The sequence below is a fragment of the Euwallacea fornicatus genome, chromosome 35, assembly GCF_040115645.1.
Source record: "Euwallacea fornicatus isolate EFF26 chromosome 35, ASM4011564v1, whole genome shotgun sequence".
In the NCBI taxonomy this organism is placed as follows: domain Eukaryota; kingdom Metazoa; phylum Arthropoda; class Insecta; order Coleoptera; family Curculionidae; genus Euwallacea; species Euwallacea fornicatus.
Window position 1 is genome coordinate 1,136,756 of NC_089575.1, and position 12,788 is coordinate 1,149,543.

A 12,788-nucleotide genomic window follows, 5' to 3' on the forward strand; every position below is an offset into this window, starting at 1 on the left:
AAGCAGTTTCGGACCTGTTTATAAAAACTTATTGTTTTGAAATTACCCAATGGACGGTCCTTTCGAAGTTTGGCCACGTACTTGAATAACACCCGGTATTGTGATGTCCAGTTTTATTAATGGTGCGAGAAAACGTCGGGAACTTCAGGAATGCTGATAAGCCTTGTGCATAGGGCAGGGTGCTGTCTTTCACAGCAGTAATTGATCACGGGAGCAAGGCCTGAATATAATACTAATAATTGCTTTTTATATGAGGGTGTTCATGTTAAAACGTGAACTGAGGATATTCTCTATTCTTGTAATGTCACATTTATGTATTAGTTATAATAAATTAACACTCATTATAAACAATACTACGAAGCTAAGAATTTTGTTATAATATACAATCACAAAAACGTAAATTAATTTTCCCCGTTGGAAAATTATTTGCTCTATAATTTAATAAATTAGCTACACTTACACAGTACTCTTAGTCCTACTATAGCATAAAAATCGGCAAATTCGAATTTCCTTGAAAGGCTTAACTAAGAACATAAAAATTCAATTTTTACAGTCTTGTCCGGTTTGCCAAATACTGAATTGTAACGCTCTTACTTGGCCTGCACTTAATTAAGTGGTCACGGTAGTAACCGTGGATTAAACCGGCCCATGTGTAAAATGAGCCCCGTCGGGTTGTGCCTCACGAAGTACAAAAATGGTCTGTCGAACCTTAATCTAGGAACTTCCGGTATTCGCGCTTGTCGGGGGCGTAGGGACAAAGGCAAAGCGAATAGCAAAGGGTCGTGTAAAGGGTCGTGGAAAGCCCTTTGATAATCTCTCGGTTCTTCTTGGTCCGGTGAATGGCGGAAAGACTGTCGCAAGCGACGAGCAGCTCTGCAACGAAAAAACAATTAAAATAAGAAAAAAACAAATCACATTTACGCATACCGTCCCCTCATGGTGGTAGCAGGGTACACCTCCGAATGCTGAGTATCATCTCCCCTCATTTCTCCACAAGTTGCGAATTTGTTGATTTGTAATACGTCAGATAAATGAAGCTCGTTGGCAACCCCATTGAGTCCCCTCAAATCAGCAGTACTCGAATTAAACAGCTCATGTAGTCCCATTCTTTGCAGGGTATTAGTCGCGTTAATTACGGATTTATGGGAATATCTGGGTATTTGAACCTCGAGGCCTGGACGAGGAATCAAAGAGCGGAGCAACCTAGACCAAGCACCTGGAACAACGTTTGTTTGTCCAAATAATCCTGATTATACAAAACTAACCTTTTTTAAACGAGCTCTCCACTAATCTCTTCTCCAACCTTGTCAAACCGTCCACAGGGGCAGCAATGCCTTGCTGGCCGGGAACGACAAGAATGGTGCTCACTACTTGATCCTTATTGCCGAGTGCCACAGCAGTGGCGTCGACACTCGGTTCGTAACCTGCTAGGAAGCCATTCTTGTACACTACAGCAGGAATGGGCACCAAGCGGCGTTGCTTCAATGAGGGGTAGACGATAAAGTGCAGTTCCCCATCTCTGCCCTCAGTAGAAGTTTGAGAGCAGTCCGTCTGGAATAATCATGTATTGCCGTTGTGTGTAAATTATTAGGAACTCACCTTGAAATATTCTAATCTAAAGGTGACACTCTTCAGCGTTTAAATGACTAAATTTTATGAATCGTCAGTAAAATCCACATACGGGGTGGGTTTTTTTTAAGTATAATTGCCAATATCATGGAAATTATGGTAGTCGCCAAATCCGAAAATATGTCTTCCATAATATGATGGGAGAAGATAATTGAGGGTATGATGAACTCACTACCCTCTATCAAATGCACCCCAGCTGCCCTAAGTAATTTTTTACAGCACAATTATGGTTGCGACATATCGTTGGAAAGTATTTTCAATGGTTTTTCAATGGTGCCAAAGTTTCTGGAATTTCGCTTCGAAATGTATCTGATAATGCTTAAAATGCTAAATTCACGAGAAAGACACGTAGGGGTGGAATTAAGTGGTTTTCAAATAAAAATAAGTAATAGAACTGATAATTCATTCAAAGGGTAAGATTTGCCGCTCGGTATAAATAATTTTTTATAATAGGTGTTCGTTATTTTCCATGCAAGCGTACGAACAAACGGTATTTATATTCTTATCATATATTAAAAAAAAATTCCTTAGGAACTGCACGATACTCAGTAACAATTCGCCATCTTAACTTTTAAATCGTTTCTGATTCGGTTTCGAACACTACAGATTTCAAGTGCCCTCACAGAAAGAATTCCAAAGGCGTGAGATCGGGAGAATTAGGGGGCCATTCTGCCACTCATCTCCTCTTTCCAATCCGCCTTGCAGGGTAATTTCTGTCCGGCCACTGTCTAGCGGGTGAAACGAAACGTGGTGGTGCCCCGCTTAAATCTTAGTAAATTATCGTCCAGTTATAATTGTCCATTCTCGCCCTGCTGATGCTAACGTAGGAAGGATTAATGTTTGTTCCGGAATGTCGCTGGCGAAATACTTCTGTGTTTCGTAAAGACAATGTCTTCATCACCATAAATTAAAAAAATTCAATCATTCAAATTTCGATTGAAAATTTGCGAAAAACGCGAAATGAAAATCAGATCATAAACAGGATTCGACGATTCATTGAGTAAAAAAACATTCATGATTCCCGATAAAGGAAAAATGCCTCGTTTTGTATATTTAACATTATTATTATTTCTTTGTTAACAATACGCGTGGAAAATGTGAATATAACAAATCTCTATTACAAAAAATTATTAATATTGAACGGCAAATCTCATGCTTTGATTTAACTACAATAAAACTCTGAATAAATCATCAGATCTGTTACTGATTCCTGATTGAAAACCATTTAATTCCATCTCGGGGCGTCTTACTCGTGAATTTTCCATTTTAGCCATTGCTGGGTGCATTTGAGGGCGGAATCCCAGAAACTTTGATATCATTGAAAAGCTTATTGAAAATGCTTTCCGACAATATGTCGCAACCATCCGCGTGTTATTAAAAAAAAAAAAAGGCTTGGGGTGGCCGGGGTGCATTTGGTAGTTCATCATACCCTCAATCATCTTCCTCCGCCATATTATGGTAGACGTGTTTTTGGATCTTTCCAATGCCGGCGTAATTATCAAAATATTGGGATTTAAATTTTCAAAGAACCACCCTGTATGTGCGTACGTCAGCGCTTTCTTGGGAGTGGTACCCCCTTTCTTGACATCTTAAAGCTTTTTTTGTGATACGCCACTGAAAATGAAGTTCCTGATATTCTTTATTTATTGTACAAACTACGTTGCATTTTTTCAAATCTCAACCATTTTTGACTTATCGTATGGTGATTAATGGAACATTTGGAGAGTTTCATCGTACACAAGAACTGACAGTTGAAATAGACGTAAGTCAGGGGCATACTAGGTCGTGACCCGAAACGTAAGAACCGAAAATTGGGAAACGATGTAGTTTTAAAACTGACGTAACAAAATTTTAAACATTTCCCATTAGGAGAAATCCTTCGCCGTCACTGGTTTTTCGTGATATACCACAACGTCAAAGTCATTCAGTTGACAGGAAAAATTGTCAGTTAAATTAGACATTAATCAGTGGCGTGTTGCGTATTGGCCTAAAGTTAAGAAATTGAGTTACTGTCGTAAAGAATTCAAGCAGTATAAGTGCTTTCTACAATCATATTACATAAATAAAGAAATAAATAACTTTAAAAAATAAATAAATCTCAACAAATTACCTCAAATATGTTGATGCCAACTCCACTCAACGGTGATCGGGCTGTGATAGAAGCATCGCTAAGGAACTGGGGATATTTTCCATTGGTGTATTTTTTCACCAAAAGATTAGACCTTCGACGTATTACGTCACCAATCTCCCGATAGCTCACTTCCTCTACAAATCCATCATAAAACGCTCTCACTCGGTTTTTATAGAAGTCCAACAGCTTTCCCTTGCTTCTGTCGCTGAAGAGTTCTCTGATGATAGCTGTGGTAGCTATGCCGGTACCAGGCTCGCTAACAATCGACTCGGAAATGCTTTTAAATGTTAAGTGCGGATTGAAAGTAACCATGTCATCGAGCTTTAGAATCTCGTTCATTTCTTCTGAAGTCGACCCTTTGGCTCCTAGAAAGACCATTGCCAGCATGGATGTAGAAGCGAAGGGGGAGATAAAAATGCTTCTTGCAGGGCTCAATCCTGTGGTGACACTTTTCCAGAAGCCAAAAGCTAATTCGTTGCAAAGCTGTACAAATTGGTGCACGTCGATGTCCAGGGAGGAAGTACTTTCTTCCAGACCAAATCCTTGCATCGGTTTCGGCACTAAGTCGACACGAGGAGGAGAATCTATGATTTCAGGGTACGGAATGGTGGGGGGCGGGAGGTTTTGGTCTGCAGCCTGCTGTGGAGCCACTGTAGATACCAAAGTCCAAGTTTGGTCTTGTGTTGAGTTTTTGTCGATTTTTGTCGTTGAGAGTTCGGTCGTGATGGGCTGCGTAAAAATGGTTTTGTTGGCCACAATTTTCTCGTTTTCAGTCACGATTGTGTTAGTTTGGTTCAGCGTGATTACAATGGAAGGTTTGGGAGGTCTCTGTGTAGTGATAGTTGTGGAAACGATAGTGGTGGTGGTGCTAATGGAGGGGGTTGCGGTTGTCTCAGTAGTAGCTGCAGGTTCATCCGTAGCTACCTCATTTGTTATAGTTGAAGTGTAGTCCTCCATAGTTTTATCAGTGGTGCTTGGAACGTCCTCCGTGGTAGTTGCATTAGATTGAACCGAAACAACATTGCTTTCACTCATTTTCAGTAGCTCTGTGGTGTTCTTATTCTGGGTTGACGTTATATTCTTTAATCCCTCAGCAATCTTTAATTCCTCAGCGATCACCTCCTGCTCCAAACTTATATCGTATTTAGCTGGCTTGGTCCTGTTTCTGTTGGTAGTGGAAATATCCGGAAATTCCGAAGGTTTGGCCCTCACTAAATAATAGTATGTCGTAGTCTCTTGAGCAGTCTTGGTTGCTATATCTTCTGTAATGCTTGTCGTAGCTTCAGTCACATCATTCCTTCGATTAGTAATGAAACTTTGGGGTCCTTCCGTGACCTGCCCGTTCGTTTGCGAAAGTATTGCCCCCGTAGATCCACTAATTTCATCAGTAACTCCTTCACTGTTGGTTGAAATAGTTTGAGCTTCCGTGGTAGTGGTGTTAATCTCAGCCTCTCCTTCTTTACTAATGACAAGATCATTAGATCGAGTGAAATCAGCAGCCTCAGTGGTCTGATTGACGATAGTCTCTACATCTCCCACGGCCTGAGAGAATAATTGTCCAATACTCTGCATTAAAGCTATGTCAGTGGTAGGTGGGTATGAAATGACGTCTTGTTCAATGTTGGTAGTGGTGTTGATGGGGTCTGAAGTCAGGTTCTGTTTGGCAGTTGCCAATTCAGTGTTTATTTCGTAGATATTTGTGGTCACCAAAAGTTGATCAAGCAGTTCTGAGGCGGACAATATTTCGTTGTTGTTCAAAGAGCTCAAGAGAGGCGGCAGTTTGGTAGTGGTAACAGTTTCGGTGGTTAAATATTCACTTACAACCTCAGTGGTGGGCACTTTACTGGATTCAAAATTGAGAACGTGGGTGATGGCAGCAGTATCAGTTGTGGATTCTTCGGAATTTGACCCAATAGAGCTATTATCGGAGCTCAAGGTTTGCCCTAAAACTTCCTTGAAAATATTGAAGAATTGGGTATCTTCAGGACTCGGGGCCCATGTGGTTGGATGCACAGTGGTTGGATGAACAATGCTTGAATGAACTGTGGTTCCTGTCTTAGAATTAGTTACAGTGGAAGAAATGCTTAGCTGAGGTTTCACAGTAATTTTTGTAGTACTTGAGCTTTGAATTGTTGTCGATTTAGTTGATGATGTTAGGTTGTTCTTTAGTTCGTTTAGAGAAGGAAGGCCGAAAAAGTCGGAAATAGGTCTCGAGACTGGTCCAGAGGATGTTGGTCTGGATTCGGTAAGGAATAAATCTGCAGGTATTCCGAATATATTGGGTTTCGTGGATGTCGTAGATGGTGCCATGCTGCTTACAGTGCTTGAAGGCTTTGGAGTAGTGACTGTAGGTTTTGTGGTCGTAGATGTTTGTGAAGGCGACGTGAAAGTTACAGGTTTCGGACTAGTTTTCTGCGTGGTACTTGGTTGACGATTGGTAGTCTTGATTTGATTCCTCACTAAAAAAGGCCGCATGCTAGTAGTATTAATTGTCGGTCTTGTAGGTTTTTTCTCAGTACTCGCTCCCCCATTGGAGATGATTTCCACCTTCAATTGGGGATTAGGAGTGTTAAAAGTAGCCAACTGAGGCGAAGGGCTACTATAGTAAATTGGAGAACTGGGATTTTTCGTTGATGTGGTACTACTCAAGATACTATCAACTAAATTAGGTCCTGATGTTGAGTGTGAGGTAGGCTCCACCATGATCGTCTCTGGCGTAACAAACCCTGCTGGTTTTTCGGGTTTAATGTCTTCCCCGGAATTCCCGAAGACCGCGGGCAGGATCATGCTCCAAGTGTCGCTAACGTCCGGGGTGTCGAAAATCGGCTTTGCAATCGGATCTTTTATAATCTCCATTTCGTCTTTGACAACGCTTTGCACACTGGTAACCACATCACTGACTCTTTTCTCCGGCAGAAATCCCTGGGAAGTGAAAGAGTCCAAGTCCATCAAAACGTCACTATCTCCTGTAGCGATAATGCTCCGGATTTCGTCTAAAGACATCAATCGTTTCACCAAATCTCCATTGTCGTCGAAGGTGTAGAACTCGTATCTATCGGGGTTTAGCAGATCTATAGGACTTGCTAATTCGGAAGGCTTCAAAGGCTTGGGCTGCGGTTTTCCCACTGCATCAGTGAATAACGTGTTCTTCTTATTACCAGCATCCATGACCACTGATACTGACGTAACCACGCTGTAAACATGGCATTAAAAATATCTTGGTACTCGAAAACCACAAGCAAATAATGAGCATTTTATAACGGATCTAAAGCCATAAAACATTTTTTACTTTACATGATTATGCACAATAATACGTGGTTTACATAATAGAGACGAGTCGGCTAATGAATGTAATTACAATTACCCAGTTCCCATCCTTAATTAGAGACATCCATAGCTGGAGACCTAATTATTATGGAAATTGATTGTTTTATGGTATTTCTTCGATTTGATATGTCAATTATGGCTCAAGATTTATCATTTGCTGTATACGGGGTGGTTAAATCGAAAACGTGCCGGAAGGCTCTAAAAAAAGGTGAAGTAGCTCAAACTTGTTGTGGATACAAATCGTGAACTTAATGCAGTGTTAAGACTCCGAATTTCACTTTATTAATGTGGTACAACTCTATTTATCGGGTTATCATTAGGGCAGTGGCGCGCGCATCTACGGTTCAAGGCGGTAAACATGTGATGCTTATTTAATTGTGTAACGATATTTTAGGATCCGCTCATTTTTCAAAATTATTTTTCCCGTTTATTATTATTTTTTTATTCTAGCTGTAAGGTATTTACTTTAAAGTCGTGCTCAGTGCGCCCCTGTTTTTGTTGGATAAAAATATATGTTTTTAGAACTGCGGAGAACCTTCATAGCAACTTCAGAAATTATTTTTTCCGTTTTTTTTTAATCTTGTTCCTAAAGTTGAATTTGCGTTGTGTATATGGATACGCCATTGCTTTTAGTTTAGCTGGGGGTATACTTCTATAATTTTCAATTTATAGGGAACCGTTACGACTTCTCAGTAACCACTAAATCATCGGCATATCATAGCTTTTGAGATTTTGCTGTACCCTACATTAGTACCTTTCACTATTTGTTTCTGTTTATCGTTGATTGTTAACTACTTTGAAATTGTGTTGTGCGCGCCCCTGTTTAGAGAAAACCCTGCTTTTCCTATGCGAACTTCGGAACTTCGTGACAAGAGAGACGTTATTGTTCAAAGTTTTTTACTTCCTTCGACACGACACTCATTTTCGTCAGAAAACTTAGAATTGGCAATTTTCAATATTAAAAAACATCAGTGGCGTACTTTGTCTCTCAGAAGCCCTACGAATTCTCGCAATTTTGGGGTATATGTGATGATCTGTTCCTTTATTATTGTGATTTTTTTAAACCCCCTTCGAAACGACCATGATTTTCTTCGTCGCACCATTTTACCTAAAATTTCTGCATTCGTACACATACGTGCTCTGCATATGCCCTTTTTATGAGTATATTTTTTAAATTAGGGAAAATCCTCATAGCTTTCAATACATGTAGAGAAAGTCACTAGCATATACAGGGTGTTACTGAATATGTGTCCGATATTTCACAGGGCGATTTTTCAAGTAGTTTTAAGATGAAAAGTTTTCACTAACATATGGTATATCCTAGTTCGTTTAGTTCTCAAGATACAGGGTATCAAAGGTAAATAAATAACATATTTTTTATGTCTTTCGATCTCTTTCAGCTGATTTTACGGAATTTCGTAACTGGCGGTTTTTTTGGGATGCGAAATTCAAATTTACCAACGATTTAGACCTATCTTGTAGAGGTTGCCATAGGCGACCACTAGGACTGGTTATTTTAGCGCTTTTGCATAATTAGCGTCCATTATCAGCTTAGGTGAGATTTCCTGGGAACCCCTTGTTTCTAGCGACGGCAATAAAGCATATTTTTGTTAATCAGACAAGGTACACAAAGAGATTTTTCTGGTCGAAAGTGATATACAATATACGGTGTGTCGCAAAAAAATCACAGCTGTTTAAAAGTCGTCCTGATGACTGCTTTGGTGCCCTCTAGAATATACAACTAGATGTTTTGATAAATTTGAATTTTTTATCTAAAAAAACCCCCGCACACCAAATTTCGTCAAATTAGCTGGAAGGGATCAAAAGATATCAAAGAATATGTGCTTTTTTTCCACTTTGATATCCCGTATGTTTAAAATTCGACGAACTAGGACATATTTACAGGAACTTTTCATGTTGAAACTACTTGAAAATTGACCCTGTAAAATATCGGACGTTTATTCAATAACCACCTGTACAGCATAATATTTTGAGATCTAGTAATTTTTCAATAGTGCTTGTTTCATTTATACTTTTTGGAATATTGGGCTTAAAATCAGTCTAGCGCCCCTATTTAACCTGAACTAACCTATTTTAGTGTAGTTAAACATGAGCATATCACTCAATAAGGGAGCTCTAAAAATCATTGACGTAGGAGAGCATTTTAAAATCCCCCAATTTTTATTTTTTTTTCTTTCGTTTGGCTTATTGGCACGTGCTTGCTTCTTGAAAATCATAATCTATCCGTCCCTGTTTTTACTTCTTTGAAGTTTATGTCCGATGAGTGGTGGATTTAGAGAAAAGAGGCCCTTCGAACGTAGTCCCGAACTATCTGGTTATGTGTTTATATCCTCCACCGCACTTAATTTCTATTCGCATTTGAGAGATTTCGGTGGAGGACACTGCCCTTAAGTACCACATCGTATAAATATTTTGCCGTCGTATCAAATTTTAAACAGCAAAGAGGAACTTTTGAAATATATAAAATGAGAAATCGACGATTTTTTTCAATTTGGTACTTTCCTGCCCCCTTCATCAAGCCTCCATTATCCCTGTTTTAGATATGACAGATACGCTTAGTTAATCTTAAAGATTGAAAGCACATATATCAAAGTCTTGTTAACTTTACCATCCAGGTAATTTACTTTGAAAGTTGGCCAGTTCCTCTGACTCTACGGAAATTATCCTGTCGGTAAAGTTAACAAGACTCGGACGTATCGGCTTTTCGGAGAGTAAAACGTGAAAAGTTATATCCCCTTTGAAACGAAAATGAGGCGTTTCAATTTTCTCGTCACAAGAAAACGTTTTTTTTTTTTTTATAGTTATGCCTCCCGACACGTTTCTTATGGGCCACTCTGTATACCCGTATCAGGGTCCTGTCTCACGGAGGAATATGCAAGATTTTTCCCGGTTAATACCACCATACCTAGAGCCCAAAATTTTCCTCGAAGTGTCTCCATCTGACTCATTTCCTTCGTCACCTGCGCAGCATATCACGAGGACAGCTCCTGTTATAATCAAATATATCAGCCGCATGCCAGAACAGTAACGGAATCTGCAAGAAAAAACAGTATTTTTACTAAAATTTATATCAGGTTGGAAATCGCAAAAACTTGCGAGCGCGATCGATTTTCCGGATTGGAAACTTCGTATGTTGATTATTGCAGGGAAAGAGGAGAGCAAGATAAAGTGCTGCCCGCCTGAACGTTCCATTAAATCAAAAAAACGTTGTACGTAAGATTGGCTTTTAATAAAGTAATCTAAAAGCTGCAACAATCGACTTTATAAAGCAACATTAACAGCTCATGGGAACTTTTCTTAATTATCGTTAATTCTGAAAGCAGATTCGAGTTTTACTGTTATTTAATGGCGAACCTATGCACTATTATATCACTTGAACCGGTATTGCCGAGAAGAACCAGGTTACGATACCAAATTTTGCAATCTACATTAATTGGATGGATGAGATAGTGCATTTTTTCCTCTAAACAATGAATTTATTGTTAAACAGTAAAGAGAACGAAATAACGTTTCCCCATAGATTATGTATAGGTATCTACTAAGGACCAATCTAGGACCAATATTGCCAAGCAAATCTCACAAATTAAGTCAATTGCGACAACACTGCTCGCATGAGGTACGACATCGATGGCAGCTCCTCCGCACGGGACCCAAGGGGCCCGCCATCTTTGGTTGCGAACAAATGACAAGAGCGAGGTTGCCGCTTTTGTGATTTCGCGCGATTCATGCAGAAAATCAAAGCGGACCCTTTACAGTCGAATCCGATGCCGATTTAATGGCAAATCCCTGCGAGGCAACAAATAAGATAATTATTAGATCTATTCATGGGTATCGTAATTAAAATTTTTGCTATTCAGCAGTATCCAACAAAGCCTCAAAATGTCAACTGGAAACTTATTAAGGATTTCACCGCAATTTGTTTAGTGCGGAAAGAGCAAAAATGGCGTCGTGACACTAACCTTAATTGGCCGATAATCGGCATTATAGAGCATGTCCGATTGGTACCTCGAGATCTAGAATGGTCGGCATCTACTGAAACAGTACCTCCGGAGTATCAGAATTGGGTTTTTGAGAAAAGAACCGTGATTATCGGTAATTGCCGGCGTTGCAACTCTGGCAATTAGACTTGGTCATCAATTATCTATTTGTATAAGATGATGGTGCACTTCGAAGGTAAATTGGGAATCGGTCGTTGGGCAATAATGCGCTCTGACTAATTGCAGATAGATTGCTCGGACTAATTATTGTAGTCAATCAATCAACAGAAAATTGCACGAGAGCGACGAACCGTTTGTGGAACAATAAACCCTATGAGAAGTTGGCAATTTGAGCAGATGACACATTATGAAAAATCTTCTCTCAACTTTCACTGGCATCCTATTTATCATCTTTAGACCGATTAATTATGTTAAACGACTCTCTTCGTGCACACAACAAAACATAATGGTGTACCTACGCGAATGAATGGAAACATTGTCATCATTTTTTAAATTGAAAACTGGGTTTCTAGGTACCGATTTATATGTGTAAACATGCAATGAACTGTATAAAAATGTAGTAAAACCGCCCGAGGACATCTTTCAGTTATGCTAATAAGAATTTACTCTGGACAACAGTTATTTTGCGGTGGCCGATGGTCGAATTTATTTTACGGCGTGACCCAGCCAAGTTCCTGTAATCTCTTCGACAAGAAGAAACTACACAATATTTCAATGTTAGAAATACCGCAAACTTGTGGACATCGGTTCTTCATTTCTTCGAGCCATCATCAATCCCGGCGACGCGACAAATTCGGTGTTTTTCTTCGCCCGTTAATGGGCGTAATGAGCATTATGCTAACGGAGCCAGTTGGCGAAACATGGCGGGCGAAAAAAATTCATATCAAGACTTTAACTAAAAACGAATTAGAACGTGATGAGTTTGTGTCTCCTGCGATCGCACACAGTCCGTCACAGTTTATTTTCATAAACAATTACTTTTTTGTTCAGCCCAGCAGAAGCTCCTTCCTCGCGCGCCCGACAAAGAAACGATTACCGAACCGAATTTTGTTGATCGTAAAAATTTATCAAAAAAAAAAAAAAAAAACAAAAAAAAAACTAAACCCACGCGAAAACTTACCTTTCGGGATGAAATATGTATGAACAACTCTGAACCGTGAAACTCTGGGATGTTCTGGGGGTTTCCAACAATTTCCAAGAACCGGGGCTAACAAACTTTTTCGCGACAGGTCGTTGGTGTGTGCTTCTTCGCGGAGTCAATGTCACTCACTGGTCTCTTCGGCTGCTGCTCTTCAGAAGAGGTCTTCTTCGCTGGTACCACTTTAGCCCAGTCGTTTTAGATCACTTACCTTATGGGTGGTGGTAGGCAAATTCGGCTTTCGGTGATGGTATATCCATTGTGGTATTTTCTCAGCCGCCTGGGAAATGCGTTGTCTTGTCTCTGGGTACGTTTGATGACGATTGTACTAGCCTAGATTTCGTTCGGTATCGTTCTGAGAGTCGCTTTAAGGATCAAAATTTTGTTTATTGTATTTTGGCCGGGTAAATTAGCCGGATGTTATTGGGCTTTTCTGTTTTTCCTTCTTTCTTGTTTCCTCAGTTTTCTTATTTACGCGACGGCAAAGGTGAACCTGATGGGCGACGAAACCACCGGATAATTGTCAGTTTTTCAGTACTCAGCG

General features: G+C 39.8%; 1 protein-coding gene across 1 annotated transcript; it reads right to left on the reverse strand.

Annotated features, from left to right (window-relative positions):
- Positions 1-58: 58 nt before the first annotated feature.
- LOC136348825 (uncharacterized) lies at positions 59-12,513 on the reverse strand. Its single transcript, XM_066299977.1, has 6 exons — positions 12,227-12,513; positions 10,014-10,142; positions 3,740-6,953; positions 1,266-1,551; positions 928-1,216; positions 59-873 (listed from the first exon to the last, which is right to left on the reverse strand). Exons 2-6 carry the CDS (start codon positions 10,121-10,123, stop codon positions 618-620), a joined length of 4,155 nt encoding a protein of 1,384 aa, XP_066156074.1. The 5' UTR covers positions 10,124-10,142; positions 12,227-12,513; the 3' UTR covers positions 59-617.
- Between the last annotated feature and the right edge of the window lie 275 nt (positions 12,514-12,788).

Bases quoted from the DNA above. Each gene is read 5' to 3' on its own strand.
- LOC136348825 (XM_066299977.1), bottom strand. From the start codon at position 10,123: ATGCGGCTGATATATTTGATTATAACAGGAGCTGTCCTCGTGATATGC. The intron at 6,954-10,013 runs GTATGGTGGTAT...CCATGTTTACAG, and splicing joins AGGAAAATTTTGGGCTCTAG to CGTGGTTACGTCAGTATCAG. The intron at 1,217-1,265 runs GTTAGTTTTGTA...ACGTTGTTCCAG, and splicing joins GGAGAGCTCGTTTAAAAAAG to GTGCTTGGTCTAGGTTGCTC.